Here is a 27,495-nt window from a genome sequence, read left to right as displayed (position 1 = left end):
CCTTCACTGGAAGGGCAACCTAGCCTCCCCACTCCCTCAGAGTAGAGGCTGACAACACTTTCTCTGGAGCAAATGGGAGAGAGAGGCTCACTAGAACTGCATCTTCAGTGGGGGAGGAAGTACACCCTAGAAACACAACATTTTCCCACTGGAAGTAGAGCATCAGAATTATGGACCAAAGGCAGGCAGAGACAGGCTTAACCTAAGAAGTGCCTCCCATGAATTGAATGGATAAATGGACATTCTAAATTTGGAATGGATAAATGGACATTTCTAAATTTTCTACCCAGGGCAATAACCAAGTTTCCCCAGACTAGTTCTGGCTCTCCTACCCCTTGCTGACACTAGATCCCTTCGCAATCTGCTCAGACTTTCTGAGCTGGATGGAACGGCAATAGTCCCAACTCCATGCCTTCACCTATGCATAGTCCCCTCTAGCTGAAAAACTCTCCCTCCTTCCCTCCTCACCTTGGTGTCATCAGATCCCTCCCTTCCTTCAAAGCTCAGGCCAGGTGCCACCCAGGGGACCTTGCTTGATCTTGACACTCAGGAGTGCTCTTGGCCCACCAAAAAGAGAGTGTAATTATTTGCCTTGTATTTTGAACACACACACACACACACACACACACACACACACACACACGTTGCCTCCTCCCCCTGCTTTGGTCCCCAAAAGAGTTCCTTTAGGACATCAGCTGTTTAATTTTGCCTTAATGTCTCCAGAATCATGTACCCTGTAGGCACTTAATAAATGCCTTTAAAATGTAATTAAATTGTATACATTCAGATCATAGATACCCAGACCTACAGGAAAGAGATATTTCTTCCCTGCTTTTTCCTGAACAGCCAGCTAGCTACAGAAAACGCTCTTCTCCACATACACATAGGTGCGCATGTGTGTGTGTATACATATGTATGTGAGTGTTTGTGTGAACGTCACATGTATTCTGCAGGGAATACTTCCTGGCTGTTTCTGGCTGAGCTAAAAGGAGCCGGGGGGGGGGGGGCGGCTGGCTTCTGGCCACGTATGACCAGGTCAAGGCTGAGTAGCTCGCAATTTTAGATGACAAAGTGTCCTCTAATTGGCTGCTGAGCTGAAAAAGCTAATGACTCAGTGGATGTACAAAAGGGAGCTGCCAGCTTCCTGCTTCTCTCCCCCTTTCTGACTGCCCTCTTAGCTGTGACTCTCTAAGCGTCACGATGCCACTCCTGTGAGGGGTAGAAAAGGATAGGTCCTTCTCCATCCTGATACCATGGCAACCACACCACTGCTCCCCATCTGGAGCATGGCCTCAGTGAAGCGAGCTTGCACTAGGGCCCCTGGCTCCCTCTGCGTCTTTTTTATTTGTTCTTTCTCGATCTTAGGTGAATGAACATCCCATAGGACTGGTGGCAACCTTGTGAGTTCCAAAAATCTAAAGATCTTGGGCCCGAGGAGAGGAGTGGCTGGTCGCAGGAGCTGTACCATTTCTGGTTATTTCATGAAATGTTTTGAGTTTTCTCTCATCCATTCTTTCTTTCGTGGTATCCATGGCTTTGCTTAGATCTGCTAGTTTCTGGGCAAGGAGTGGTGACACACTCCTGTAATATTGAGGGTGGAGGTGGGGGTGGGGGGTGGGAGCTGAGGTTTGGTGGATCAATTGAGCTCGGGGATCCTGAGCCGGGGGAAGGGAAGGTGAGGGAAATAATCCTTTATTATGTGCCAGGTACTGTGCTAAGTGCTTTTACGAATACATATTGGCTCATTTGATTCTCACGACAACACTGAAAGGTAAGTACCGTTACTCATTCCTGTTTTACACTTGAGGCAACTGGGACGGACAGAGGTGAAGTGATTTGCCTAGGACTGTGATGCAGCTGGTTAGTGTCGGGCCACATATGAAATCAGGTTTTCCTGACCCCAGGCCCAGAGTTCTAGCCATTGAACCACCTGCAGCAGAAGGGCTAGAGCTGATCAGGTGTGGCCACCTGTGGAGCACCAATCCCATGAGCTCCCGAAAGGAGGGGGCAAGCATGCTGGTGCAAGGGAGGCCAGAAACAGAGTAGGGCAAAGCTCCTGTGTTAATCAGCAGTGGGATCAGGCGTCTGCCTGGCAAGGCAGCTGGACTTCCGACCTGGGTGAAATGGGGAGCGCCAATCTCAAAATGAACAAAAAGATTGTCCAGTTTCCGTTCTGAATCATCAATTCTCCTTTTAATTTTTCATTAAAAACTCTAATCGTCACTCTTTTTCTCTTCCTTCAGTTCCTTTATTGAACTTTCCACCTACTGACGCTCTCGGGTCCAATGCATTCTCGCCTAGGATTCTAGTTGGAGTTTTGGCAGAAATCTCTCTTCTTCTGGAGTTTCAAACTGAGATTTTTCTTACCCCATCATATTTCTTCAGTGAATTAGAAATTGGTTTTGCTCATTTCCTCTGCATTTTTTGCTGTGTTATCCCCTCCCCATGGTGGCTTCCTTGGGATGCATTTGTTTCTTTTACTCATTTTACTCATCCGTTTTCTTGGTTAAATGTGGTGCGTTTCCAGGTACTCTGAGGTGACAATGGTAAGCTAGGCATGTATCTAAGCTCTCAATCAGTCATCTTGCTAGAAATCCCAGTCCCGCTCAACTGAAGAAGAACAATCTGATACCTAGGGAAGGAAGGGGTGGAGGAACACTGAAGGGCAGCACTGAAAGTGACCTTTGCAATGATCGACTGCAACTTGCTACTTTTTACATAGGAAAAAAATGAGGCTCAGAAAATGGACTTGGGAGCAGCTAAAGGTAGAGCAGGAGATGATGTTAGAGAAGATAAGAGAAGCTCACCATGCTACTGTAAAGGAAGAAATGAAGACCGAAAGAAGGGCAGGTATATTAGATAAGAGAACGGGACAGGTGGAAGGCTCCTTAGTGCTAAAGCAAGTCAAATAAAGGGCGTTTTTCAAGTGAGGGACCTGAGGCTTAAAGAGGGGAAGGAACTCAGAGGATCGTTAACAGACAGAATGAGAAGAAATCCTCTAAATTGACTGAACCCCAAATGGCCAAGATGACTATACAGTGCATAGAGAGAAAATACAGCTAATTCTCAGAAGTGACTATGCGATCAGTTGGAGGCCAGCGTAACTGAGAGCATAAAAGAAATGGATGAAGACTGGCAAACTATGAAATAAATGCCTGAGACTGAATGAAATCCAGGAAAACCCAGACAGTTGATTCAATACTATGGGTTACTGTAGCTAAAAGGGAAATGTTATTGTAGAAAGAAAAACTACAGCACTCTCTCTATAAGCTAAAAGAGTAAAACTGTGAGATGTGAGGGGGAATTGAGAAGCAGGCTAGAAGGAGGCTCTCCCTGAGAGCCTCCTGGACCTGTCTCTGGAGTCAAAGGATCTGGGTTCAAATTTGTTTTCTGATATTAATATCAGTGTGAGTGAGGGCAAGCCCCTTCCCCTCCCTGGGCCTCAGTTTCCTCCCCTGTAAAAGGAGGCAGCTTTCCCAGGTGACCTTGGGAGGCCCCTTCCAGCCCTAATTCCACCTTTTCCCTGCTGGGGGGCAGAGCAGCACCTTTGGCTCTCCCTCCCTGTGGGTGCCCCTCTATCCCTCCCCTCCCCTTCTCTCCGCCCCTTCCTGTGCCTTCCCCTATATCCCTTTAACCCTAGGGGGCAGAGCAGGCTCCTTCCTTTCTGGCTTTGAGAGCCCTCAAGGCAGGGAGTCTCTGAGGGTCTCCTGAGAGAGGTAGGCCTCGTTTCTCATCCTTTTCCATCCCATGGTGTGGGGGGCAAAGGGGCCAGGGTTTGGGGGGCAGAGCCCCAAAAGGAGCTTTTAAGGCACTGAACCACTATAGTTGTTTTTTACCCGGGGGGCTCAGTGTAAGGTCCTGCTTTGGGCCCCTCAGGCATGGCTAGGCCTTTCCCAAGTGGTTATATAACCCCTTGGCCAACCGGTGCTGGGCAGGGGAGGTTTCTACAGGGTATATTCAATAGGGGATTATTTAATATGATGTATTATGATATGATATATATGATATGTTTTCTTAATTTAATTGTTCTATAAACAATTTATAAATGGCTGAGGGCTCTGAATTTAGGTGAATCATGGGAAAATTGGTGGAAATGTTATTTATTGATGAATAAGGAAGCAGATAAATAAGTCCTTGGATTACCCTAGGGCTCAGGGTGAGAGAGGGAGCCCACAGCTGAGGTGGGTAACCCCTTTTCTATTGCTGGCCAGGAGGGGAGGTCCTACCTGGATGATGCAAGGTCCTTAGCTGCCTGCCAGCCCCAAGCCTGGCATTCTTACTACTCTCCCCAACCACCTACCCCCTTTGGCTTGTGACAAGAGCCCCTTAAAATGGGCATGTACCTGCTGAGTCCTTAGACTGTCCAAAGGCTCCTGGAAAGGGTCAATTAGTCCAGGGCCGGGGAAGGGGAAAACAGGCTAATTGTCTTGCACACCAGACCTAACCCCCCCACCCCCCCCATTGTTCTTAATCTATCCAAAGGAAGATAGACCATTGAACTGAGAATCAGGAAAGCTGAGTTTGGCCCTGTCCTGCAATTAATGAAATGTATGAGATCAAGGCTAGCATTTAGCTTCTCAGGGCCTCAGTTTCCCCTTCTAGAAAATGAATTGGTAGTACTCAGTGATCTCTAACTGAATGAAGTGAAACCTTAGAGCCCAAAGAATGCATGAATAAGCACGTTGATAAATGGACATATCTGGTAGTTGAAAATGTGGAATCACTCATGGCTTCTGAGGAAATTAGTTTTCTACTTCCTCACCTGAGGGTAGGTGGCATCCCCCAGCAGAACAAAAGCTACCTGAGGGCCAGAAGGGTTCTATTCTTCTCTTTGGAACCCCAGTACCTACCTAGCCCAGTGCTTGGCACAGAGTACGTACCGTCTACATGCATGCAGATTTTGCAGTCGGCAAGGAGAGTGTGCACTCATGGCCCTGGGCCCCTCTGTGGTCTCTCAGACTGGAAACCACTCTAGGGCAGGGGAGATCCCTCTTGCAGCTCTCCTGGTTTGGAAAAATCCCACCCATTTACACCTGTGTCTGTTTCTGTTCCAGAATTGTCCTGGAGAAAGACTTAGCTGGGAGAAGACTTCAAAGGCAAGTTACCCATAGCAATAAAAGCCCAGATGTGGTGGGTGGCAAGATCTGGGATCTAGGGCCCTCGGTGTCTGTAGCCATTCAGGGCAGTGCCCCAGCCAGGCCTTGCTCCTCTCCCTCCCGCCCCTAGCTAGCTCTCTCTTTTGTAGTGAGGCCCTGGGGCAAGTCCCAGTGTGAGGCTAGCTCCAGTTTGGGCTCCTGTCCTTGCCGCCCAAGGCAGGGGCTTCTGTCTCTGAGCCTCCCTGTCCAGCCCTGCCCCTGTTCACTGCCTCTGGAGGGACTCAGTCAGCGCCTGAGGATTCTGAGTGAAGGGGCCCAGATGAAAGGTGTAAGGCCGTTCTCTCTCTCTCTTTTTTTTTTTTTTTGGTTTTCTTTGGTGAGGCAATTGGGGTTAAATGACTTGCCCAGGGTCACACAGCTAGTAAGTGTCAAGTGTCTGAGGTCAGATTTGAACTCAGGTCCTCCTGACTCCAGGGCCGGTGCTCTATCCACTATGCCACCTAGATGCCCCGAGGCTTCTCTCCAGACAGGGAGGGGCTCCATGACCACTGGGCCCTGGCAGGCTGGGGGGAGGGCGAGTACCCCAGGGCCAGTCTGGTGAGGCCCATGAAGCCCTTGCCAGAATAATGTTGGTTTTCATTCAAAGAGGAAGGAAAGGCTAAATTGCACTTAGATCCCAAAGCATCAAGTTAGGGAGCCTTGCTTCCATCCTCCCCGTTGTAAACCTTTCAATTCTCCTTTTTCCTGTGGACTTAACCATCACTAACCCCAGAGAAAGGGAAGGGAACAAGCATATTTGTTCACGACTAGAATGGGCCAGGCACTGTGCTAAAGTCCTTTACAAATATCTCATCTGGGGGGCAGCTAGGTGGCACAATGGATAAAGCACAAACCCTGGATTCAGGAGAACCTGAGTTCAAATCCAGCCTCAGACACTAGACATTGACTAGCTGTGTGGCCCTGGGCAAGTCACTTAACCCTCATGGCCCCACAAAAACCAAAAAACCCAAACCAAAACCAGATATCTCATTTGATCTTCACCACAACCCCAGGAGGCAGATGCTAGTCTTGTCCCCCATTTTACAGCTGAGCAAACTAAGGCAGACAGAGGTGAAATGGCTTGCCCAAGGTCCCACAGCTAGGAAGTTTCAGAGGCCAGCTCTGAACTCAGGTCGTCCTTGTGTTAAATGCTGGTGGTCTTGAAGCAAGCAGTGACAAAACAGCCCTACCTGTCCCTTTGTACATTTCCTTTCCCCAGATGGGCATTTAAATCCAATTTACTCTTGTTTTTTGGTCGGGTGATATCTATGACCCCCTTCACTCCCTTAGTGGAAACAGCAGTTCATCCAGATCTGGTGGATTGGACACACCATCTTTACCTGCTGCAGGGCCACTTGCACCTAAGTTAATTTTGATGACTAGACAGAACGTTTCCCCCCCACTACTTGTCACCCCAGCAGGAGCCCTCTCTTCTAACAAGTCAGTAAAGCTTAAAAGTTCCAATCTATGGGGCAGCTAGGGGGGCGCAGTGGATAAAGCAACGGCCTTGGATTCAGGAGGAACTGAGTTCAAATCCAGCCTCAGATACTTAACACTTACTAGCTGTGTGACCCTGGGCAAGTCACTTAACCCCAATTGCCCCCCACACACACACACACAAAAGTTCCAATCTACAGATTGGCAGGTCAGCCCTGGGGAAGCTACCACCTCTCAGGAGGCCCTCGGGCCCTCTAGCTGCAATAGAAAGGGATTCCTTCAGGCCCAGATTGACTTGGAAAAGGACAGACAAGGGGACAGCTAGGTGGTGTAGTGGATAAAGCACCGGCCCTGGATTCAGGAGGACCTGAGTTCAGATCTGGCCTCAGACACTCGATACTTACTAGCTGTGTGACCTTGGGCAAGTCACTTAACCCTCATTGCCCCCCCCCAACAAAAACAACAACAACCCCAAAACAACAACAAAGCACAGAGGAACTTGCTCCATGTTGTAGTCTCCTTCGTTATTCTGAATCTTTGGGGGTTTGGGGGTGGTGTGGGGCAATGAGGGTTAAGTGACTTGCCCAGGGTCACACAGCTAGTGTCAAGTGCCCGAGGCTAAATCCGAACTCAGGTCCACCTGAATCCAGGGCTGGTGCTTTATGCACTGTGTCACCTAGCTGCCCCCCAAATGGTATTTGTGTGTGTGTGTTTGTGTGAGGTAATTGGAGTTAAATGACTCACTCAGAGTGACACAGCTAATGTCAAGTGTCTGAGGCCAGATTTGAACTCAGGTCCTCCTGACTCCAGGGCCAGTGCTCTATCCATTGCACCACCTAGCTGCCTCCTTGTTTATTCTGAGGAGCATTTCCCAATCCCATCTGGATCTGGTCTGGGCCTCCCCCAGCTCCGGTGACTATGCCACCTATGGTTGGAGCACATCTCTAACACTAGAGAGTGCCAGCCTCCTAGGGGCCTTGTCTCTCCTGGGAGCTCCTTAAGGCCAGGAAATCACAGCCCCAGGCCTTACCTAGCCTGCCTGGAGAGGTGCCATTGGTTCACCTGCAAACTGCCCCTTCATGGCCTTTGGCTTCTATTCTAGGACATCAGGTCCTACCTGCTCTGCCCCCTGGGCATCCACTGGAGCCCATCTGCCCCTCCCCAGCCCCAGGGCTGCACTTGCAGCAGGGAAGAAGTGGGGGGAGGTGCAGGTTTGGGGGGGGGGGCTTTCTCTCCCCCTGTTCTCCCCGTCTTGCCCCAGAGAAAGCATGGTGACCCTCACCCAACTCTGAAAGCTAAGGCTTCCCTTACAGTGAACGGTGGGGTGGGAGAAATGTTGCTTGGAAAGGTCTAGGATGGAGGAGAGTTTGTAGGCCACAGAGCTGGGCTTCCAGAAGACAACAGCCAATGGGCCAGATGATGGCCTAGAAGTAAGTAAGGTGGGGAGGTGGAGTAGAAGGAGGGGGGGGGAGACAAGGCAGGGAGGAGGAGGAGGAGGAAGGCTGGCTGTTTCCACCCAGGCCTGGGAGAATGGATGGCCCACACTGGGGGCCCAGGACAACAGAGGGGTAGCCAGAGCCAGAGCCAGAGCCAGAGGAGATTTGTGGAGAGGACAGGTGAGCCCATCATTCAGGCCTTAGTGCAGTTGCTCTGATGATCCTGGTACAGAGCTGAATGAGAATTGGGGGGGAGGGCAAGAAAATGCCAAGGAGAGAGAGCCAGGTCTGGCTCCTCCATCCAGGTGAGCCTCCTCAGCCTGGTTTCCCCCCATCCTCCCTTTCCTCCCTTTGGGGAGGTGTTCAAGGAGCCCCCTGCTTTCAGAGGCCTAGGCTAGGCTCCATGCCCGGCCAGTGCCCTAGGCCCGTGCGCCTTCTCGGTCCCTGAAGCCAATGTCCCTCCACACCACTATACATACACACACCTCTAGTGACCCTATGTGCCTGCTATCCTTCCCAAGGTCCTGTAGCCATTTCCACGAGCGCTCGAGGCAGCAAGAGAAGCTGCCTTCCACGGAAGGAAAATGATCACCCGCTCTAAAATGTCTAAGAACAAGAATGATGGGCCTGTGAGGAAATCAGAACGCCTCATGAAGAAGCAGCAGCAGCAGCAGCAACAGCAGGAGCAGCAGCAGCAGGAGCAGCAGCAGCAGGAGCAGCAGCAGCAGGAGCAGCAGGTTGCTGAGGAGCTGGAGATCAAACAGGAGCAAGAGATGATAGCTGAGCCCAAGAGAAGAGGCCGGAAGAAGGCTACGCAGGTGGCAAAAGATGAGAGCAGCGCTCCAGCTGAACGCCGTGGCAAGATTGTCTCCAGTGGCCAGATGGGCCCCAGTGGCGAGATTGCCGCCAGTACCCAGAGTGGCGCCAGCGTCCAGATCAATCCCAGCAGCGAGATCGATTCCAGCATCCAGACTGGCCCCAGTGGTCAGATTGCTTCCCGTGGCCGAAGAAGACGCCGCCGGAGAGGGCGCCCTGCCAAGATTGTCCAGGCTGACCAGATTGACCCCCAAGGCCAGAGCAGCACCCATGACCAGGTCAGCGCCCATGACCAGGTCAGCAGCCATGACCAGATCGGCACCAATGACCAGATCGGCACCAATGACCAGATCAGCACCCGAGGGCGTGGCCGTGGTCGTGGCCGCGGGCGTGGCCGTGGCCGTGGGCGAGGGCGCGGGCGTGTGCAATCACCTGGGCTTACTGGTTCCTCTGATGAAGTTCTCCCTGTTGGCCTACTCGGCACCCGCAGCCGACCACGTCCTCAGTTCCAAGCTGGCCTCTGTGCCCAAGGCAGCACCTATGACCAAGCCGGGCCCTATGCTGAAGCTGGGCCCCATGACCAAGCTGGGGCCCATGCCCAAGCCGAGGCCTATGAAGAAGCTGGCCCCCAATCATCTCAAGTACGTGTGAAGCTCCCACGCGGCAAGAAAGGCATGAGAAAATATGACAAGAAAGGCCAGCTGACCCTGAATGGAGAAGACCTCTGTGACTGCCTGGAGAGAGAGTGCGTGGGCTGCTTCTACCCATGCCCCAAGTGCCAGTCCACCAAGTGTGGGCCCACCTGCCGCCGCAACCGCAAGTGGATCTATGAGGTCATTACCAATGAGGGCGGAGAAGTGGTCAGCACCTTCCCGTTTCCCCATGCTAAGTAAGGGCCTGAGCCCCATGTGGCTGGGTGTCTCTCTGTGTGTCTCTGTGTGTCTCTGTGTGTCTCTGTGTGTCTCTCTTCTTCCTGGAGAAGCAGCTGGCTTGGCCCTCCTGACTCTGCTGATCCCTAGCAACATTGCCAGGAGCCCCATGGGAGCTTGCCCACCCTCTTCTCCCAAAGGCCTTCACTCTGAGCCCAGAGGCAGGGAAAAACAAAGGCCTCACCCCGAGAGGGGACCCCAAGCGGCCATCATGCTGGAGAATTCCCCAGGAAGTTTCTCCTAAAGCTGACTTTTCTGAACTAGACAACTCTCTTCCACAGAACGTGGAATGTCATTCCTGCCCTGCCCCCTTGCCTCCCTGCCACCCTCAGGGGTCACTGGGGCCAGGTCAGAATTCTCCTCCAGGTTCCTCAGACTCTCTTCCCTGTTCCAGTCAGTGCTCAATTCACCAAAGAAAAAGAGCAAAGACAAAATGTTCTTTCTCCCGCTTGTCACGCATTTGTTGTCCTGTATATCTGGTCGTGTGGTCATCTGTCACTTGTGTGTTTGTGATTTTCTTTCTGCTGCTCTATCTGCTTGTACATACAGTTGTCCATCCTGACAACAACCGATGGCCTAACCTCTGCTTTGCTCTGTCTCGTTGCAGGTATTAAAGAAGTCAGGAGTCTCCTGCAGCTCTCCTCAGAGTCTCCCTTATGCAGCTTATAAAATGGAAAAAATATATTCAGAGATATACATATATATTTCAGATAGTTATGAGATTCCAGAAGAGAAGAATATATATTGTTAAAGTGACAGCAGATAAAAAAGAATAAAAAAAGAGTTTCTAAAGTTAACTTCGTGTCGCATTCATTTCCGTACAAGGGGAAACGAGGGTGCCCCTTCTCTGGGCGAGGCACTGTGCTAAACGCTGGAGACCCAAGGGCAAAGCTCAAGCAGCGCCCAGCGCCCCCAGGGAGCTGCCTTTCAGCCCATGTTGACACCTGGCAAATGGGGAAGGATGCTCCAGCTGCAGACCTCTGGAGAGGCTCCTCCTCTGGCCCAACATGTCCAGCTACACCTCTCTGGTCATTCCCCTGAAACAGTATTAGACACTGCTGGGCTCTCACCTCCTCCCCCAGGGCCACACACACACACACACACACACACACACACACACACACACACACACACACACACACACTCTCCTGCAAAGGGGGGTGATGGAGAGGAAGGAGAGGGACAAAGAGGGGAACGGCCTTGAGCCTGGTCTTGGGAAGATGGGGACGCCAAGCCTGGAGAAGGGAGATGTGGCCAAGCAGCGGGACCTGCTCACCCTCTTTAAGGGCTGGTATGTGGTTGGGGAATAACACTTGTTCCCTTTGACCCCAGAGGTCAGAAGCAGTTGTGGGGGGCGGGATTTGGCCTCAGGGGAGTAGAAAGGGTTGTCCCAGCACTGGGGAGTTAGTTCCTGCACCCTAGAGGTTTCCAAGCAGGGAGGGAGGCAGGATGCATGCTTAGAGCCACTTTACCTTTAAGGCAGAGACACTACTTACTAAACACTTAAACTTCTCCATGCATGCAATCCGACTTCATGAGCCAGACAGAGCAAACAATATGAACAAGGGCCCCATCTGAGAAGGAGCCGGCAACCTGCTTCCTAGGAGTGCCAGCAAGCATCTTTTACACCAGTGCTCGTGCCAAGGTGCCCTCTGTCCAGGTTTAGGCCACGTGCCTCCCTGTGAGGCAGGAGGCCAGCAAGTCTTCCTAAACGCACACTGCCCACAAGCAGAGACTGGCTGCTCTGGGCCCAAGGGTGGGGAAAGCTTGAGCCTGTCCCAGATTGGCCCTGGGAGCAGACCCTGCCTGGGGCCTCCAGGGCCTTCACCTAGTTCTGTCCACTCGTGCTCTCATTTGCCTACTCCATCCAGCAATGGAGTGGTCGTAGGTCACGTGAGCTACCGCTCAAGTCTTATGTTTGTCGCAGGTTTTCTTTCTTTGGCGGTCTGTCCTATCACAGGGTCCACATCCGCTTATCAATGGAACACACATGCGTCGTCTTCGAGACCCTAACACACAAGTGCTTACCTTGGACTGAAAAACAACTTCCCCCAAACCACTCATTCTCACACCCACAGAGGGTTCAGACCAAATGGAGTTGGTGATGCTCAATGGACACACTTCTTCCTACTCTCTTCCTAAAGCCTTGAAACTTCTCCCCACACAATATCAGGCCTGTTCTCCTCCTCTGGGGCTGGGCTGGGCTGGGCTGGGCTGGGCTGGGCTGGGTGGCCGTCCCTTTCAGTTCTCAAATCCCGTGATTCTTTGACAAAAGAGGGAGCAACCTCCGTGCCCAATAAGGACCCCGAGGAAGGCTGCAGGCATACAACAGAAAGGGGAGCTCTTCTGATCTCTCTGATCTCTTCTGGTACCCAGCCATCCCTGGCCATTGCTGTGACCTGGAGGCCTTCCCCAGAGCCAGACATGCCACTCATCACTAAGAGCAATCAGTCTTTATCCTGGGCACGTTTTCCCTTGTCCAAGTGAATGTCGGACAGTTAAAAGGCCACCTCGGGGAGGAAAGCAGAGGGGAAGGCAGAGACAGCAAACGGAAAGATGGCCCAAATGGTTGCCAGGTGGAGAAACCTCTCATCAGCTTTGGCATCCCCAGGTCTCTGGTCCCTCCTGACCGGGTGGGAGATAGCTGGGGCCTGGACGACTAAGGCAGCCCTCCAATATTTCTCCCCCCCCCCCCGCCCCCGTGCCTGCCCCACCTGCAGACACCGGGCCTGATAGCCACCCAACCCTTCCCAAGGTCATGCCACAAGCTGACCCACATCCTAGCACAGTCTGCCTCCAGGAGCAGCTCTGAGAGTGGCTCCAGACCCAGGAGCTTTGCGGGGAGGGGCAGGGGCATGGAGAGAGAATGTGATCGTGAACCTGTCACAGATCTGATTTATATATGTCTTTTCCCCCACCCCACGGTAGCAGCAGGCCCCTGGGGTCAGGGACCATGCCTTGCTTCTCTCCCTCACCTTGGCCTCCAGCAGGCCAGTGCCCTGCACCTCCCAGCCTGGTGGCTGACCACATGACAGTCGAAGTGACCTCGCTCAGGTGCCCCCTCCTTTGCTCTAAAGCCCCTCACCCTTTCTGTTCTGCTGCTGTTCTAGATCGTTTTGCATTGGTCCCATCATCCCCCCAAATCCTTGCTGAGTCCCCGGCTGAGTGTGAGTTGTGTCCCCCCACACTAGACTCTAGTCATTTTGAGAACCAGCCCTTGGGGATTTCCCCCACACATCCCTGGCCTGCGACTCTGCAAGGGATAGAGTCAGGGGGTCGCCTGGGTCCCTGAGAGGTCATGTGACTTGCTCCAGGCCACCTCAGTCACTTTGGCCTCCATGGCCTGCTGACTTTGGAGGGTAGGCCTTGTAGCCACATCTACAGACCCAGCTGCAGTGGAGCTCCTCGGCGGGAAAGAACCGATGGCTCTTTTGGAAACGTGCCTCTCTTGACTCTGGTGATGACACTACACACAGCTTTGCTTGACCTGTCTGCCCTGCTCAGAGCACCAGAGTGCTGCTGCATGTCACATCAGGGAAGGAGCAGCCACAAGCCACCCTCATGGACTTCCAGCAGGGCTCTCTTCAAGGCAGAAGAGTCACTCAAAGCGTTCCCATGAATCACTTTCACCCACACTGGCAAACTCACCCACACGATGGATGCTTCAGCATTCCAACAAAGCAGGAAGCTTGCATTCAGGTGGCACCCCTTGGCAGACCTTGAGATCCCTCTGACACTGCCAACAGGCTTTCCACCACGAATCCTACTTCCATAGGGTAAGACATGGAGATCACTGTCACGTTTAAGAGGGTACCTGATTAGCAGCCTAGAGATGCGCATAAGCAAAGAGCAGGGGGGCGGCTGGGTGGCGCAGTGGATAGAGCACCGGCCCTGGAGTCAGGAGCACCTGAGTTCAAATCCGACCTCAGACCCTTAACACTTACTAGCTGTGTGACCCTGGGCAAGTCACTTAACCCCCATTGCCTCAGTAAAAAAAAAAATTAAAAAAAAAAAAAAAGGAAAGAGCAGGGAGGGGGCAGCGGGGTGGTGCAGTGGATAAAGCAGTGGCCCTGGATTCAGGAGGACCTCAGTTCAAAGCCAGCTTCAGACACTTACTAGCTGTGTGACCCTGGGCAAGTCACTTAACCCCTGCTGCCCTGCAAAACAGAACAGGATGAAGCTTACAGGTAAAGCAGCTTTTTCCATTGGGGGGAGTGGGGAGATCAGCAGGAAGGAGGTAGGGTTGGAAGGGGAGTTTACAGGGTGGTAGGAATTGAACAGGTGAAGAGAGGAGAGGGCAGTCCAGGGGAGGGGAGTCCAGGTATGGAGAACCATGTGTGCAAAGGCTCAGAAGAGGGGAGACAGGGCAGGGGGGTTCCAAGAAAAGGGAGGAGTTCCGTTGGGCTGGAGCCTAGGCTAGCTGGGTGGGGAGTGGCCTGAGATAAGGTAGGCAAGGTAAGGGAGTGCCAGATTGCAGAGGCCCTGGAATGCCCTGGGAAAGAGCTGCTTTGACTCAATTGGCAATAGGGAGCCATGGAAGGTTTTTGAGCAGAGCAAAGCCACCAGCAGATGTATGAACAAGGAAGATGAGCATGGCATTAGCCTGAAAGAAGCGTTGGATGGGAGAGAGAAAGTGGGCTATTGCAGTGGTCCAGGGGGAGCCCGATGAGAAGATGCAGTCACAGCAGGCATGGAGAGGAGACACGGGCAAGATGCCTATCTCAGGGAGCTGGAATCAGTCAGACTTGGTAGATGAATGGGATGTGAGAAGTGAGCGAGAAAGGAACCTGTTAAGGCTTTTTTTTGGTTGTTTTTTAAAAATTTATTTAATTAATTAATTAATTTGGGTGAGGCGATTAGGGTTAAGTGACTTGCCAAGGGTCACACAGCTAGTAATCTGTTAAGGCTTTGAGCAGGGGACACTGGAAGGCATGGGGAAGTCCAAAGATGCAGCCGCTCTATAGGGAAGCTGACAGGCTCCCTTTTTGTGTTCAGTGACGTGCCGAAGTGCTGATGTCCCGTTGGCCCTGTGGGGCTGGAACTTGGAAGAGAGCTCGGCTGCGGTGAGGGCAAGGCCGGGCTCAGGGGTGCAGAGGCGCTAGGTGAACTTAGGCCAGTGGAGAAGATTCTCCAGGGACGCGGTATGGATGCACTCAGGCTACAGGTTGCATCTTAAGAATTCTGGAAGAGGATGCCTAGCCCTGCAAAGAAGCCAAGGAGAACCAGGCAGGAGGAACGGGGAAATGCTGGTGTCTGTCTCTAAGGCCCAGGGAGGAGGGGATGGTCAAGGGCGTCCAGTGCTGCTGTAAGGGTCCGGGGGCACGTGGGCAGAGAAAAAGGCCATTTTGTGGGGATTCGGGAAAATGTGAAGATCTGTCTCTGACCCGATGATGCAGAGGGAAGTGAGAAGAAGCAGGGAGACAGGGTGATGGCTTAAGGCAATAGTGATCCTAGGAGAGGGAAGCACCCCTCCAAGACCTCGGGACTGTCCCTCGGGCAGGGCTGGATTCAGAACCAGACATGGCTTCCCAGACATGGCCAAAGGGGTTCCTTGTTTTTCTGACGGTAGAGATTGTCTGGCTTTGTCAGGTAGAGCTATGTTGGTCGGTAGTCATTGATAGGGAGAAAATTGCATTTTATTCATTGAAATAAATTAATCTTACTGTAAATTATTGTGAACCAAGTTGAAGAGGTTGTATTCACTATTAGGCTTTCAATAAATCACATTTTTTCTCTAAAAAGATCACACCATATGGATCAGTTTTCCTGATTTTTAGCAATCTCTTCTGCCTTTTTCCTTTCTAAAAAATATTATTTGTTAGGGAATGGTTATCTGGGAGGGGAGGGGGAGAATTGTTGGTGATGTAGAAACAAAAAGAACCAATTCAATATATCTTTTTTTTTTTAAAGAACCAGCCATTAGCTTAGAGAGTAGGTGGTGAGCCAATGAAAACATGGGGGGAAGGCCCCCTTTGGGGAAAGTGGAAGAATGAAAGGGAAGAGAGATGTGGGATCGGAGAAGGGTCAAGGAGGCAGCGTCTAGGGCATTTCAAATGGATACAACTGTAGATTAGTTTTGGCCTGAGAAAGTACTGACCTAAGCCTTCTCCATGAGGTGTGTACATTCACAAATAGGTTTGGCTGAATTCGGGTTAAAAATCTCACTCCAAGTCCTTTGGATTTGAAGTCTCCAGGCAGGACCAGACAGAGGAAACACTCAATCAAACGTGTTGATCATAGGGTCAGGGTGACACGAAGGAAGCAGCTTGTGAATAGGATAACCTTCTCCTGTGGACATCGACTCAACTGGGTGCCCCATGTTCCCGGGCTCTCAGCATCTTGGTGTTAATTACGTATCAAGAAAGTCTTTACTCATTCCTTCCATTTCTAGAAACCCGGGTCCAATTGGCCAACATTACCACTACCCAGGCCTGTGTTCAGGCTCTCAGGAGAGTCACTATCAATCGTCCCCTTGTTACCTTCCAGGTAATTGGACAGAGGACGCTCCAAAAGCAGCCTCCTTGCCTTCCCCCAGAGGAGCAGGGTTTATACTGATTTATCTTTGCAGAAGCATCCCCAAGGGAGAATGGAAGGTCCTTGGAGGCAGGTCCTGGTCCTTCTCTGTCTTGGTCTTGGTGCCTGGCCCCTGAGCAGCACTAAGGGAGAGAGCAGAGTGAGGAGACGGGGGCTGTGGCACTGGATGGGGGAGATGGCTTCTGTGCAAACAGGCTGGGGCTTCTTCACCCCCAACTTGATTCTCTCTCTTAAAGGGCCAGGAAGCCCCGTGGCCCTCACCTCTGACCCACAGCTGAGGCTGAAGCTGCATGTATCCAGCGTGAGGGGCATTCCCAGTTTGGGAGAGTGGAGAGGTAGGTCACATCAGTTTTGTAAGAAGTCCTAGGTATGTCTCTCTATGTCTCTGTTCCTGTCTCTCTCCTTCTCTCTGTCTGTCTCTTTCTTGTTTCTTTCTCTGTGTTTCTCTCCCTCTTTGTCTCTCTCCTCTGTCTCTGTTTCTCTGTGTCTCTGTACCTGTCTTCCTCTCTGTCTCTCTCCTCTGTATCTATCTCTGTCTCTCTCTGTTTTTCGCTCTCTGTTTCTTTCTCTCTCTCTTTTTCTCTCCCTATCTCTGTTTCTGTTTCTCTCACACTTTCTCTGTACCTCTATTTCTGTTACTCACCCTCTCTGTGTCTCTTTTTCTCCCTGTCTGTCTCTTGCTCTCCCTCTGTGTCTCACTGTCTCTGTCTCTCTCTGTGTGTCTCTGTCTCTGTTTCTCTGTCTCTCCCTCTCTCTGTCTCTGTTTTCCCTCTGTGTTTCTGTATGTCTCTTTCTCTCCATTTCTGTTCCTCTGTCTTTCTCCTTCTGTCTCTACTTCTCTCCCTCTCTTTCTGTTCCTTGCTGTTTATCTCTCTCTGTCTTTGCCTTTCTCCCTCTCTCTGTTTCTGTCTCTGACTCTCTCCCTCTTTCTCTGTCTCTGTTTCTCCTTCTATGTCTCTCTGTTTCTTTCTGTCTCTCTCCCTCTTTGTCTCTTTCCTTCTGTCTCTCTCCTCTGTCTCTTTCTATTTCTCTATGTCTCTGTCTCTCTCTGTCTGCCTGTCTCTGTGTATGTGTGTCTCTCTCTGTTTTTCCCTCTCTGTTTCTCTCCCTCTCTGTCTCTTTTTCTCTGTTTCTGACAGTCTTTCCCTCTATCTTTGTTTCTCTCACTCTCTGTCTCTTTCTCTCCCTGTCTGTTTCTCTTTCTCCCTCTATCTCTGTCTCTCTCTGTCTCTGTGTATTTGTCTCCTTTTCTGTTTTTCCCTCTCTCTGTTTCTGTCTCTCCTTGTCTCTGTCTCTTTCCCTCCATTTCTCTGTTTCTCTGTCTCTTTCCTTCTGTCTCTGTCTCTATTTCTCTCCCTCTCTCTTTCTCTTTGTTTCTCACTCTATTAATCTCTCCCCCTCTCTCTTTCTTTGTCTCTTTCTCTCCCTCCCTCTGTCTCTGATTCACTGTCTGTTTCTCTGTCTCTCTCCCTTTCTGTTTCTCTCTGTTTCTGCTCCTGTTTCTATCTCCATCTATGTCTCTCCCTCTGTGTCTGTTTTTTTTTCTGTTTCTCTTTCTGTCTCTCTCCTTCTCTGTCTCTGTTTCTCTGTGTCTCTTTCTCTGTGTATCTCTCTGCCTCTCTGTCTCTCTCCTGTGTGTCTATCTCTCTGTCTTTCTCTGTTTTTTCCTCTCTGTTTCTCTGTCTCTCTCTTTCTCTCTCTGTTTTTCTGTCTCTCTGTGTCTCTGTCTCTTTCTCTACATTTCTCTGTTTCTCTGACTTTCTCCCTCTGTCTCTATCTCTCTCCCTCGCTCTTTCTCTCTTTCTCCCTCTCTCTCCTCTGTCTCTTTCTGTTTCTCTCTGTATCTCTCTGCCTCTCTGTCTGTCTCTCTCCTGTGTGTCTCTCCATCCCTGTCTCTCTTTTTGTTTTTCCCCTGTTTCTCTCTGTCTCTCTGTTTTTCTCCCTCTCTGTCTCTGTTTCTGTTTCTCTCACACACTGTCTCTTTCCCTCTATCTCTGTTTCTCTCCCTCTCTGTCTCACTGTTTCTCTGTCTCTCTCCCTCTCTCTATCTCTGACTCTCTCTATGTGTCTCTGTCTCTGTTTGTCTCTGTGTGTGTTTCCATCTCTCTCCCTTTCTCTTTCTCTGTTCCTTGCACTGTTTATCTCTCTCTGTTTCTGTTTCTCCCTTTCTCTCCATTTCTCTGTCTCTGTCTCTCTGTCTCTTTCTCTCTTGTTTCTTTCTCTGTGTTTCTATCCCTCTGTGTCTCTCTCCCTCTGCGTCTCTCTCCTTCTCTGTCTCTGTCTTTCTTTCTCTCCCTCTCCGTCTCACTGTCTCTGTTTCTCTGTCTCTGTTCCTCTCTCTGTCTCTGTCTCAGTCTCTCTCTGTGTCTCTGTCTCTTTGTCTTTCTGTATCTCTCCCTCTCTCTGTCTCTTTCTCTCCATTTCTGTTTCTCTGTCTCTCTCACTCTGTCTCTATTTCTCTCCCTCGCTCTTTCTGTCTTTGTTTCTCCCTCTCTCTGTGTTTCTGTCTCTCTCTCTTGTTTCTTTCTCTGTGTCTCTCTGTCTCTGTCTCTTTCTGTCTCTCACACTTTCTCTTTTCCTCTATCTCTATTTCTCTCTGTGTGTCTCTGTCTCTTTCTCTCCCTCTCTGTCTCACTGTCTATTTCTCTGTCTCTCCCTCTCTCTCTGTTTCCCCTCTGTGTTTCTCTCTGTCTCTCTCCATTTCTCTCTGTTTCTCTCCCTCTGTCTGTATCTCTCTCCCTTTCTCTTTCCCTCTCTGTTCCTTCATCTGTTTATTTCTCTCTGTCTCTGTCTTTCTCCCTCTATCTCTCTCTTTCTCTTCGTTTTCTCCCTCTGTCTCTGTCTCTCTCCCTCTTGGTCTCTTTCTCCATTTCTCTCTCTGTCTCTGTTTTTGTTTCTCTCCTTCTCTCTGTCTTTCAGCCTCTGTTTCTTTCTCTGTGTCTCTCTCCTTTCCTGTCTCCTTCTCTGTGTCTCTGTGTCTCTGTATCTCTCTGTCTGCCTCTCTGTCTCTCACCTGTGTGTCTCTATATCTCTCTGTCTCACTCTTTCTGTTTTTTCCTGTTTCTCTCCCTCTCCGTCTCTTTCTCTCCCTCTGTTTCTTTGTCTCCATTTCTCTCTATTTCTCTGTCTTTTCCCTCTGTGCCTGTCTCTCTCCCTCTCTCTTTCTTTCTCTATTCCTCACTCTCTGTTTCTGTTTCTCCCTCTCTCTCCCTCTCTCTCTCTCTTTCTCTGTCTCTTTCAGTCCCTGTCTCTCTATCTCTCTGTGTGTCTCTGCCTCCTTCTCTGTCTCTTTCTGTCTCTCTCTCTTGTTTCTTTCTCTGTGTCTCTCTGTCTCTGTCTCTTTCTGTCTCTCACACTTTCTCTTTTCCTCTATCTCTATTTCTCTCTGTGTGTCTCTGTCTCTTTCTCTCCCTCTCTGTCTCACTGTCTATTTCTCTGTCTCTCCCTCTCTCTGTTTCCCCTCTGTGTTTCCCTCTGTCTCTCTCCATTTCTCTCTGTTTCTCTCCCTCTGTCTGTATCTCTCTCCCTTTCTCTTTCCCTCTCTGTTCCTTCATCTGTTTATTTCTCTCTGTCTCTGTCTTTCTCCCTCTATCTCTCTCTCTCTTTCTCTTCGTTTTCTCCCTCTGTCTCTGTCTCTCTCCCTCTTGGTCTCTTTCTCCATTTCTCTTTCTGTCTCTGTTTTTGTTTCTCTCCTTCTCTCTGTCTTTCAGCCTCTGTTTCTTTCTCTGTGTCTCTCTCCTTTCCTGTCTCCTTCTCTGTGTCTCTGTATATCTCTGTCTGCCTCTCTGTCTCTCACCTGTGTGTCTCTATATCTCTCTGTCTCACTCTTTCTGTTTTTTCCTCTGTTTCTCTCCCTCTCTGTCTCTTTCTATCCCTCTGTCTCTTTGTCTCCATTTCTCTCTATTTCTCTGTCTTTTCCCTCTGTGCCTATCTCTCTCCCTCTCTCTTTCTTTCTCTATTCCTCACTCTCTGTTTCTGTTTCTCCCTCCCTCTCTCTCTTTCTCTGTCTCTTTCAGTCCCTGTCTCTCTATCTCTCTGTGTGTCTCTGCCTCCTTCTCTGTCTCTTTCTGTTTTTCTATCTCTCTGCATCTCTGTCTGCCTCTTTCTCTCCTGTGTGTCTCCATCTTTCTCTCTCTTTCTGTTTTTCCCTCTATTTCTCTCTTTCTTTGTCTCTTTCTCTCTGTTTCTCTCCCTCTCTGTCTCTGTTTCTGTTTCTCTCACACTCTTTCCCTCTATCTCTCTTTCTCTGTCTCTGTCTCTCTCCCTCACTGTCTCTTTCTCTCCCTCTCTGTCTCTTTCTTTCTTTCTGTCTCACTGTCTCTGTTTCTCTGTGTCTCTCCCTCTCTCTGTTTCTGTTTTTCCCTCTGTGTTTCTCTCTGTCTTTCTCTCCATTTCTGTTTCTCTGTCTTCCTCCTTCTGACTCTAGTTCTCTCCCTCTCTCTCTGTCCCTCACTGTTTATCTCTCTCTGTCTCTGTCTTTCTCCCTCTCTCTATCTCTGTCCCTCTTTTTCTCACTCTCTCTGTTTCTGTCTCTCCCCGTCTCTGTTTCTCTTATCTATTTCTCTCTCATTCTCTCTGTCTCTCTCCCTCTGTGTCTCTCCTTCTCTGTCTCTTTTCTGTTTCTCTGTGTCTCTGTATCTGTCTTCATATCTCCTGTGTGTGTCTCTCTCTATCTCTGTCTCTCTCTTTGTCTCTGTTTCTCTCCCTCTCTGTCTCACTGTATGTTTCTCTGTCTCTCTGCCTCTTTCTATCTCTGACTCGTTCTCTGTCTCTGTCTGTTTTTCTGTATCTCTCCTCTCTTTCTGTCCCTCTCTGTTTCTCTCTTTCTCTCATTTTCTCTGTCTCTCTCCCTTTGTCTCTGTTCCTTGCTCTCTGTCTCTTTCTCTATCTATCTCTCTGTATCTTTCTGTTTCTGTCGCTGTCTCTCTCCCTCTGTGTCTCTCTCCTCTATCGCTTTCTTTTTCTCTGTATCTCTCTGTTTGCCTCTGTCTCTCTCCTGTGTGTATCTTTATCTCTCTGTCTTATTTTTGTTTTCCCTCTTTCTCTTTCTCTCCCTGTCTGATTCTGTTTCACTCCCTCTATCTTTGTTCCTCTCCTTCTCTCTGTCTCTCTCCCTCTGTTTTTTCCCTCTGTGTGTTTTTCTGTCTCTGTCTGTCCATTTCTCTGTTTCTGTCTCTCTCTTCCTCTCTTTCTCTGTTTCTGCCTCTGTTTAGCTCTTTCTGTCTGTCTCCTCCTCTCTGTCTCTTTCTTGTTTCTTTCTCTGTGTCTCTCTCCCTCTGTCTCTTTCCCTCTGTGTCTCTCTCCTTCTCTATCTTTCTTTTTCTCTGTGTCTCTCTCTGTATCTCTCTGTCTGCCCCTGTCTCTCTCTATCTCTCTGTCTCTCTCTTTTTGTTTTTCCCTTTCTCTTTCTTTGTCTCTCTCTTTCTCTCCATGTCTCTGTTTGTTTCTCTCACACTTTCTCTGTTCCTCTATTTCTGTTCCTCACCTTCTCTCTGTCTCTTTCTCTCCCACTCTGTCTCTCTCCCTCTGTTTTTCCCTCTCTCTGTGTTTCTCTCTGTCTCTGTCTATCCATTTCTGTTTCTCTCTCTCTCCCTCTCTCTTTCTCTCTGTTCCTGCCTCTGTTTAGCTCTTTCTGTCTCTGTGTCTCTCCTTGTCTCTGTCTCTTTCTTGTTTCTTTCTCTGTCTCTGTCTCTCTCTCTCTCTCTGTGTCTCTCTCCTCTGGCACTTACTGTTTCTTTGTGTCTCTGTGTCTCTCCTGTGTATCTATCTCTGTCTCTGTGTGTGTTTTTCGCTCTCTGTTTCTTTCTTTCTCTCTCTCTCTGTTTTTCTCCCTGTCTCTGTTTCTGTTTCTCTCACACTTTCTCTGTCCCTCTATTTCTGTTACTCACCCTCTCTCTGTCTCTTTCTCTCTGTGACTTACGGTCTCTGTTTCTCTGTCTCCCTTTCTCTCTCTGTCTCTCCCTCTCTATCTCTCTCTGTGTGTCTGTGTGTCTGTGTGTCTCTATGTCTCTCCCACTGTCTACCTGTTTTTCCCTCTGTGTTTCTCTCCGTTTGTCTCTTTCTCTCCATTTCTGTTTCTATGTCTTTCTCCTTGTCTCTAGTTCTGTCCCTCTCTTTCTCTCTGTTCCTTGCTGTTTATCTCTCTCTGTCTCTGCCTTTCTCCCTCTATCTCTCTGTCCCTTTCTCTTTTCCTCCCTCTCTCTGTTTCTCTGTCTCTCTCCATCTCTGTCTCTCTCTTGTGTCTCTGTCTCTTTCTCTTTCTTTTTCTCCCTACCTCTGTTTCTTCCCCCTCTCTCTCGTTTTCTCTCTCTCTCTCTGTTTCTCTGTCTCTGTTTCTCCCCCCTGTGTCTCTCCCTTTTCTGTCTCTGTCTTTGCTTCCGCCTCTCTGTCTCACTGTCTCTATGTCTGTTTCTCTCTCCCTCTATCACCTTCCTGTGTGTTTCTGTCTCTCCCCTTCTGTCTTTCTCTTTTTCTCCTTTTCTCTAAGTGTTTGTCTCCCTGTTTGTCTCCCTCTCTTTCTCTCCCTCTCTCTCTATTTCTGTCTCTAGAACTGTTTCTTTCTCTCTCTTTCTGTCTCTCTCCCCCTGTCTCTATGTCTCTGTCTCTGACTCTCTCCCTCTCTTTACCTCTGCCTGTCTCTGTATCTCTCCCTGTCTCTGTGTCTCTTTTTCTCTCCCACTCTCAGTATCTCTCTGTCTCTGTCTCCCTCATTATAGAAAATGGACTCCAATCCTGTCTCTGCTCAATTTCTGAGGTGTCCTTGAACAAACCATCATTTGACGTCTCTAGTCCTCGCTTTCCTCTTCTGTAAAATGAAAGGAGCTTAAAAGATCATAATTAGGTCTGGTCAAGTTCTAGAACTATGATCTTATGCATGACCATGGGCAAGCCCCTTCCCCTCCCTGGGCCTCAGTTTCCTCCCCTGTAAAAGGAGGCAGCTTTCCCCGGTGACCTTGGGAGGCCCTTCCAGCCCTAACTCCATCTTTCCCCTGCTGGGGGCAGAGCAGCACCTGTGGCTCTCCCTCCCTGTGGCTCTCCCTCCCTCCCTGTGGGTGCCCCTCTATCCCCCCTCCCCTCCTCTCTGCCCCTTCCTGTGCCTTCCCCTACATCCCTTTAACCCTAGGGGGCAGAGCAGGCTCCTTCCTTTCCTCCCTGGGCCACCAGAGGACGCTGAGGTGGCAAGTTCCTGAGGAGGCAGAGGAGGTAGAGGCCCAGTTCTTATCCCCCCCTAGCCTGTGGGCGAGAAGGCAGCAGGGGTGGGGAGTGGGGGGCTTGGCCTGGGGGTGGGGGGCTCACAAGCCTCAGCACAGGCTCCTGGGGGCACTGGGGCCTCTGGGGAGGAGGCCCCTGTCTCTCCCACCCACTGACAGCCCAGGCCCTGTGGCTGATCCTAACTGGGGAGTGTGCTTGGGAGGGGGGGGGGGGGGGGGGGGCTGGGGGTTGTTCTTCAGAAGTGATTTGATATAATGTGATAACACAGAGAACAGAACAGAACAGAACTGAACACAGCAGTTACATGGGATACATTATGGGGTGTGGGGTTAGACTACATGGCTGTATGTTGTCTTAGTAATTCTGCTGGTACGTAATGTAACTCATTATATAAGAATATTTGATGAGGGAATTTTCAGCTTAGCTGATCCATGGAGACATAAATCGAGGAGTTATTAATTAATGAAGAGGCTGGATTACCCCAGAGCTCAGGAAGACAAGAATTAATTAGGTCAAGTGGCAGGCTAGGGGGTGACCTAGAGGGGAGATGGGTCTTCTTGATGAGCCAGCCCCCTCCCAAATGGCCACACTGCCAGGCCCCCAAGTATCCGGGAGAGGGCCCATCCATCCCGGGCAGGACTTGGCCATTTGGGGGCCATTTTTTAAAAAGTGAGGCGATTGGGGTTAAGTGACTTGCCCAGGGTCACACAGCTAGGAAGTGTCAGGTGTCTGAGGCTGGATTGGAACTCAGGTCCTCCTGACTCCAGGGCCCGTGCTCTATCCACTATGCCACCTAGCTGCCCCTAGGACTTGGCCATTTTTGAAAATCGTACGCACCCCCTCCCTGGCAGATTGCTCCTCATCCTCCTTGTCTCTGCCGCCTCCCTGAGGCACTGCCCATGTGGCCTCCTGTTTAAAACCAAGGGATGAGCAGGCAGAGGAGGCCCGCCCTGAATGAGGGCCACCTCTTGGGCACAGGTGAATGGGGGAGATGCCTGGGCCTCCAATGAGGGGTCCCCCGTATGCAGAAAGGAAAGCTACACCAGCTTGTGGGGAACGTCACCCAAACAACCTACTCTACTTCCGTGCCTCCAGTTTTTCCTTCCTCTCCTTGCATTTCTGAATCAAAATTCTCTTTGGCACCCAGGTCCCGGTGAAAGCCCATTCCTCCTTCCCACCCAAAGAGGCCTCTTTCTGGATCATCACCGGCACATCAAGTGACCTTGGGAAGCTGCCCTGACTGTGAGCGTGACAAGGAGGAACCAGCACCACAGGGACTCCCGACTGCCCTCTGTAAGTTGGGGATGGGACGCCCCCCTTCCCTGCCCTTGAGCCCTAACTTCTCACTACAAAAACCCCCTGCTCTCCTCTCATGCTCTGCCCCTGTTTATAGAGATATTAAAGAGATAGGTTTGCATGCCCTTATATGCACACAGTCTTCTTTCTGGTTCATTCCCTTCTGCTTGCCCCAAGGTCTTCCTTCTGCTACAAAGTCTTCCCTTGACCCTTGACCCCTGCATCCTCCAAGCTATTGTCTTATTTTCCCTTCCCTCTTGGTTAAACTTTAGTCAAGAGTAGTCTACACTGGCTGTTCCCCCTCTCTCACTGCCCCCTCAAGCCTCACTTCCCTGGCCTGTCTCCAGGTGAATGGCTTGGATGAGCTCTTCTCAGATGGAGTCCATTCTGGTTCCTACGAAGGGGACAAAGCATCCCTTCTGAGAGCTCCATCTTCCCATCTTTAGAAAGGCTCTTAAGAGGAATGCGGAGGAGGGCGGCCAGGTGGCGCAGTGGATAAAGCACGGGCCCTGGATTCAGGAGGACCTGAGTTCAAATCCGGTCTCAGACACTTGGCACTTACTAGCTGTGTGACCCTGGGCAAGTCACTTAACCCCAATTGCCTCACAAAAAACAAAACAAAAAGAGGAATGCGGAGGAGGGTGGCCAGGTGGCCCAGTGGATAAAGCACAGGCCCTGGATTCAGGAGGACCTGAGTTCAAATCCGGCCTCAGACACTTGACACTTATTAGCTGTGTGACCCTGGGCAAGTCACTTAACCCCTACTGCCCTGCCAAAAAAAAAAAAAAAAAGAGGAATGCGGAGGTCCCACAAAGATCAGGACAGGGCATAGGGTGAAGCAGAAAGAACGGGAGCTGGGTAACAGTCTTTGACCAAAGTCAGAGGATAACCAGTGCCACGGCCTGGTGAGCCTCCCTCCCTCCTTTGCCCCAGAGGATGTATTTCTGACCCAGTTCTGAGGTTGAAGAGGTGGGTAGAATGCTTTTTGAAAAGACCAGGGTTGGAGGGGAATTCAGAGGACAGAGAGCCGGGCTGCCAGAAGTCCCAGGGCAATGAGGCAGACTAAGGTTGAGATGAGGTACAGGAGCAGGGGGAGGACTGGGAAGAAGGAAGGAAGATGGGCGGCCTGGCTGCTGACAGCCAGGGCCGTGAGACTGAATGACCCAGGCTGGGGAGCCTGGACAACAGGGGGACGGGCAGACCCAAACCAAGGGGGTATTGGCAGAGTGGGTCTCCAGAGGCTGGGGGAGGTTTTCAAGGCAGAGGGAGGCAGGGGAGGTGGCGGCCACACTGCCCTCTTCCTGAGCAGCACCAACTCCGTGGGTGCCTGCTTTGGCTGGGTGTCAAGCGGCCTGGCTTTCCGGAGCGGGCCCCCGGGAAGCAGAGCAGCGGCTTCTGCTCCAACACATCTCTCCCCTGCCCCCCTGTTTTGTGCTCTCATCCCCAAGGTCCAGGAGGAGCCACTTGGAGGAGAGACCTCGAAGCAGGAAGGCCCGAGTGGAGTGGAGGGTCTTCGGAGCTGTGATCCAGAATGAGTGGCATGGGCGAGAAAGACAAAGGCCAAGGCCAAGATTCCCATGGCAAGAAAGAAGAAGCTGCTGCAGGGGGTGGGTCTCCTTTCCCACTTCAGCAGATGGGAGAGAAGGAAATACAAGCTGTAGTGCAGCAATTAATCTCCTTAAGTATTCGCAAGAATGAGCCCCAGGGAGCAGAGGCCAAAGCTGAAAGCAGGGAGGAAACAGAAGCTGAGGCAGCCTGTGGGGGGGGGCTTAGCTCGCCCACTGCCCAGGGGCCTGAGCAGCCTAGACAGAATGATGGCAGAGGGAGGAGAGACAGGAGGAAATATGACCGGAGAGGCAGGCTGCTTAGCAATGGTGCAGACCTGTGCGACTGCCTCAACGTAGAGTGCTCTGGCTGCTTCTACCCCTGCCCCAAGTGCAACTCCAAGAAATGCGGAGTCAAGTGTCGCTGCAATCGGCGCTGGGTCTATGCCGACATAGAAAACGAGTCTGGTGACATGGTCCACTCATTCCCATTTGACTATCCCGACTAAGAGAGGCCCAGCCTCCCTTCTCTTGGGAGGGCCCAAGAGGCTGCTCTCTTAGGGAGTTCTGGCGCCAAACTGGGCAAAGAGCAGCCCTAGGGAGCCTTCGCGCTGCCAGTGCTGGGCAACCTCAGCTGGCCCCTGCCCGGGGCAGCGCTGACAAAGCTCCCCTTCCATCATCTGGGCCCTTTTGTGCATGGGAAGGACAATCAGCCCCTCCTGCTCTCCGGTCCCCCCTACAGCCAGTTCAGTTTCTAATGCCAGGGCCGCCGCCTTTGTTTCTTGTTTGCACTTAGTTCCTGAAGGGTGACAAATCAACCCACCCCAACCTGGGTGTTTCTTTTCTGCCAAGTTCTAGCGCTTTGGAGTCTTTCTGCCTCTCTCCTCCAGTTTGCCTAATCTTTCTGGTTGATAAGTTGTTCAGCTCTTGAGATCTTTCAGAGATGAGATGGATAAGCATTGGTCAAGCAACTGTATTTAAAGAACAAAATAAAAGTCATTTACAAATCCAAAGCTGGTTTTGAATCTTGGTGAATTCTCTTCAGTTCAGAGTGCAAGCAGAGGCCTGGGGAATCCTATCCAAGGGGTATACCTGAGCAGGTGGGCAAGGGGTATACCTGAGCAGGTGGGCAAGGGGTATACCTGAGCAGGTGGGC

At 50.8% G+C, this 27,495-nt stretch overlaps 3 protein-coding genes across 5 annotated transcripts in view; 2 read left to right on the top strand and 1 right to left on the bottom strand.

The window, feature by feature from the left end:
* The window catches only part of LOC122733360 (collagen alpha-1(I) chain-like), a 170,213-nt gene that overhangs the window by 43,985 nt on the left and 98,733 nt on the right, over positions 1 to 27,495 (bottom strand). The window lies entirely within an intron of this gene.
* Positions 1,180 to 10,517, top strand: LOC122733361 (protein argonaute-2-like). 3 transcript variants are annotated; one of them, XM_043973679.1, is made up of 6 exons: positions 1,180 to 1,400; positions 1,707 to 2,546; positions 2,723 to 2,850; positions 5,055 to 5,096; positions 8,530 to 9,713; positions 10,361 to 10,517. In XM_043973679.1, the coding sequence occupies exons 5-6, from the start codon at positions 8,593 to 8,595 to the stop codon at positions 10,365 to 10,367; spliced, it is 1,128 nt and encodes a 375-aa protein (XP_043829614.1). In that variant the 5' UTR covers positions 1,180 to 1,400; positions 1,707 to 2,546; positions 2,723 to 2,850; positions 5,055 to 5,096; positions 8,530 to 8,592; the 3' UTR covers positions 10,368 to 10,517. The 3 variants fall into 3 exon arrangements, with proteins under 3 accessions (XP_043829614.1, XP_043829615.1, XP_043829616.1); XM_043973680.1 differs by lacking the exon at positions 2,723 to 2,850; XM_043973681.1 differs by lacking the exons at positions 1,180 to 1,400; positions 1,707 to 2,546; positions 2,723 to 2,850 and adding an exon at positions 3,690 to 3,716.
* On the top strand, positions 26,429 to 26,848 carry LOC122733979 (ARL14 effector protein-like). Its single transcript, XM_043974673.1, has one exon. The coding sequence runs from the start codon at positions 26,429 to 26,431 to the stop codon at positions 26,846 to 26,848; it is 420 nt and encodes a 139-aa protein (XP_043830608.1).

This window comes from Dromiciops gliroides, chromosome X, assembly GCF_019393635.1.
Source record: "Dromiciops gliroides isolate mDroGli1 chromosome X, mDroGli1.pri, whole genome shotgun sequence".
Lineage (NCBI taxonomy): Eukaryota > Metazoa > Chordata > Mammalia > Microbiotheria > Microbiotheriidae > Dromiciops > Dromiciops gliroides.
The sequence above is the reverse complement of the archived record's forward strand: the minus strand, read 5'-3'. Positions and strand labels throughout refer to the sequence as shown.

Excerpts from the sequence above, each read along its gene's own strand:
- LOC122733979 (XM_043974673.1), top strand. The coding sequence starts at position 26,429 with ATGGGAGAGAAGGAAATACAAGCTGTAGTGCAGCAATTAATCTCCTTA.
- LOC122733361 (XM_043973680.1), top strand. The coding sequence starts at position 8,593 with ATGATCACCCGCTCTAAAATGTCTAAGAACAAGAATGATGGGCCTGTG.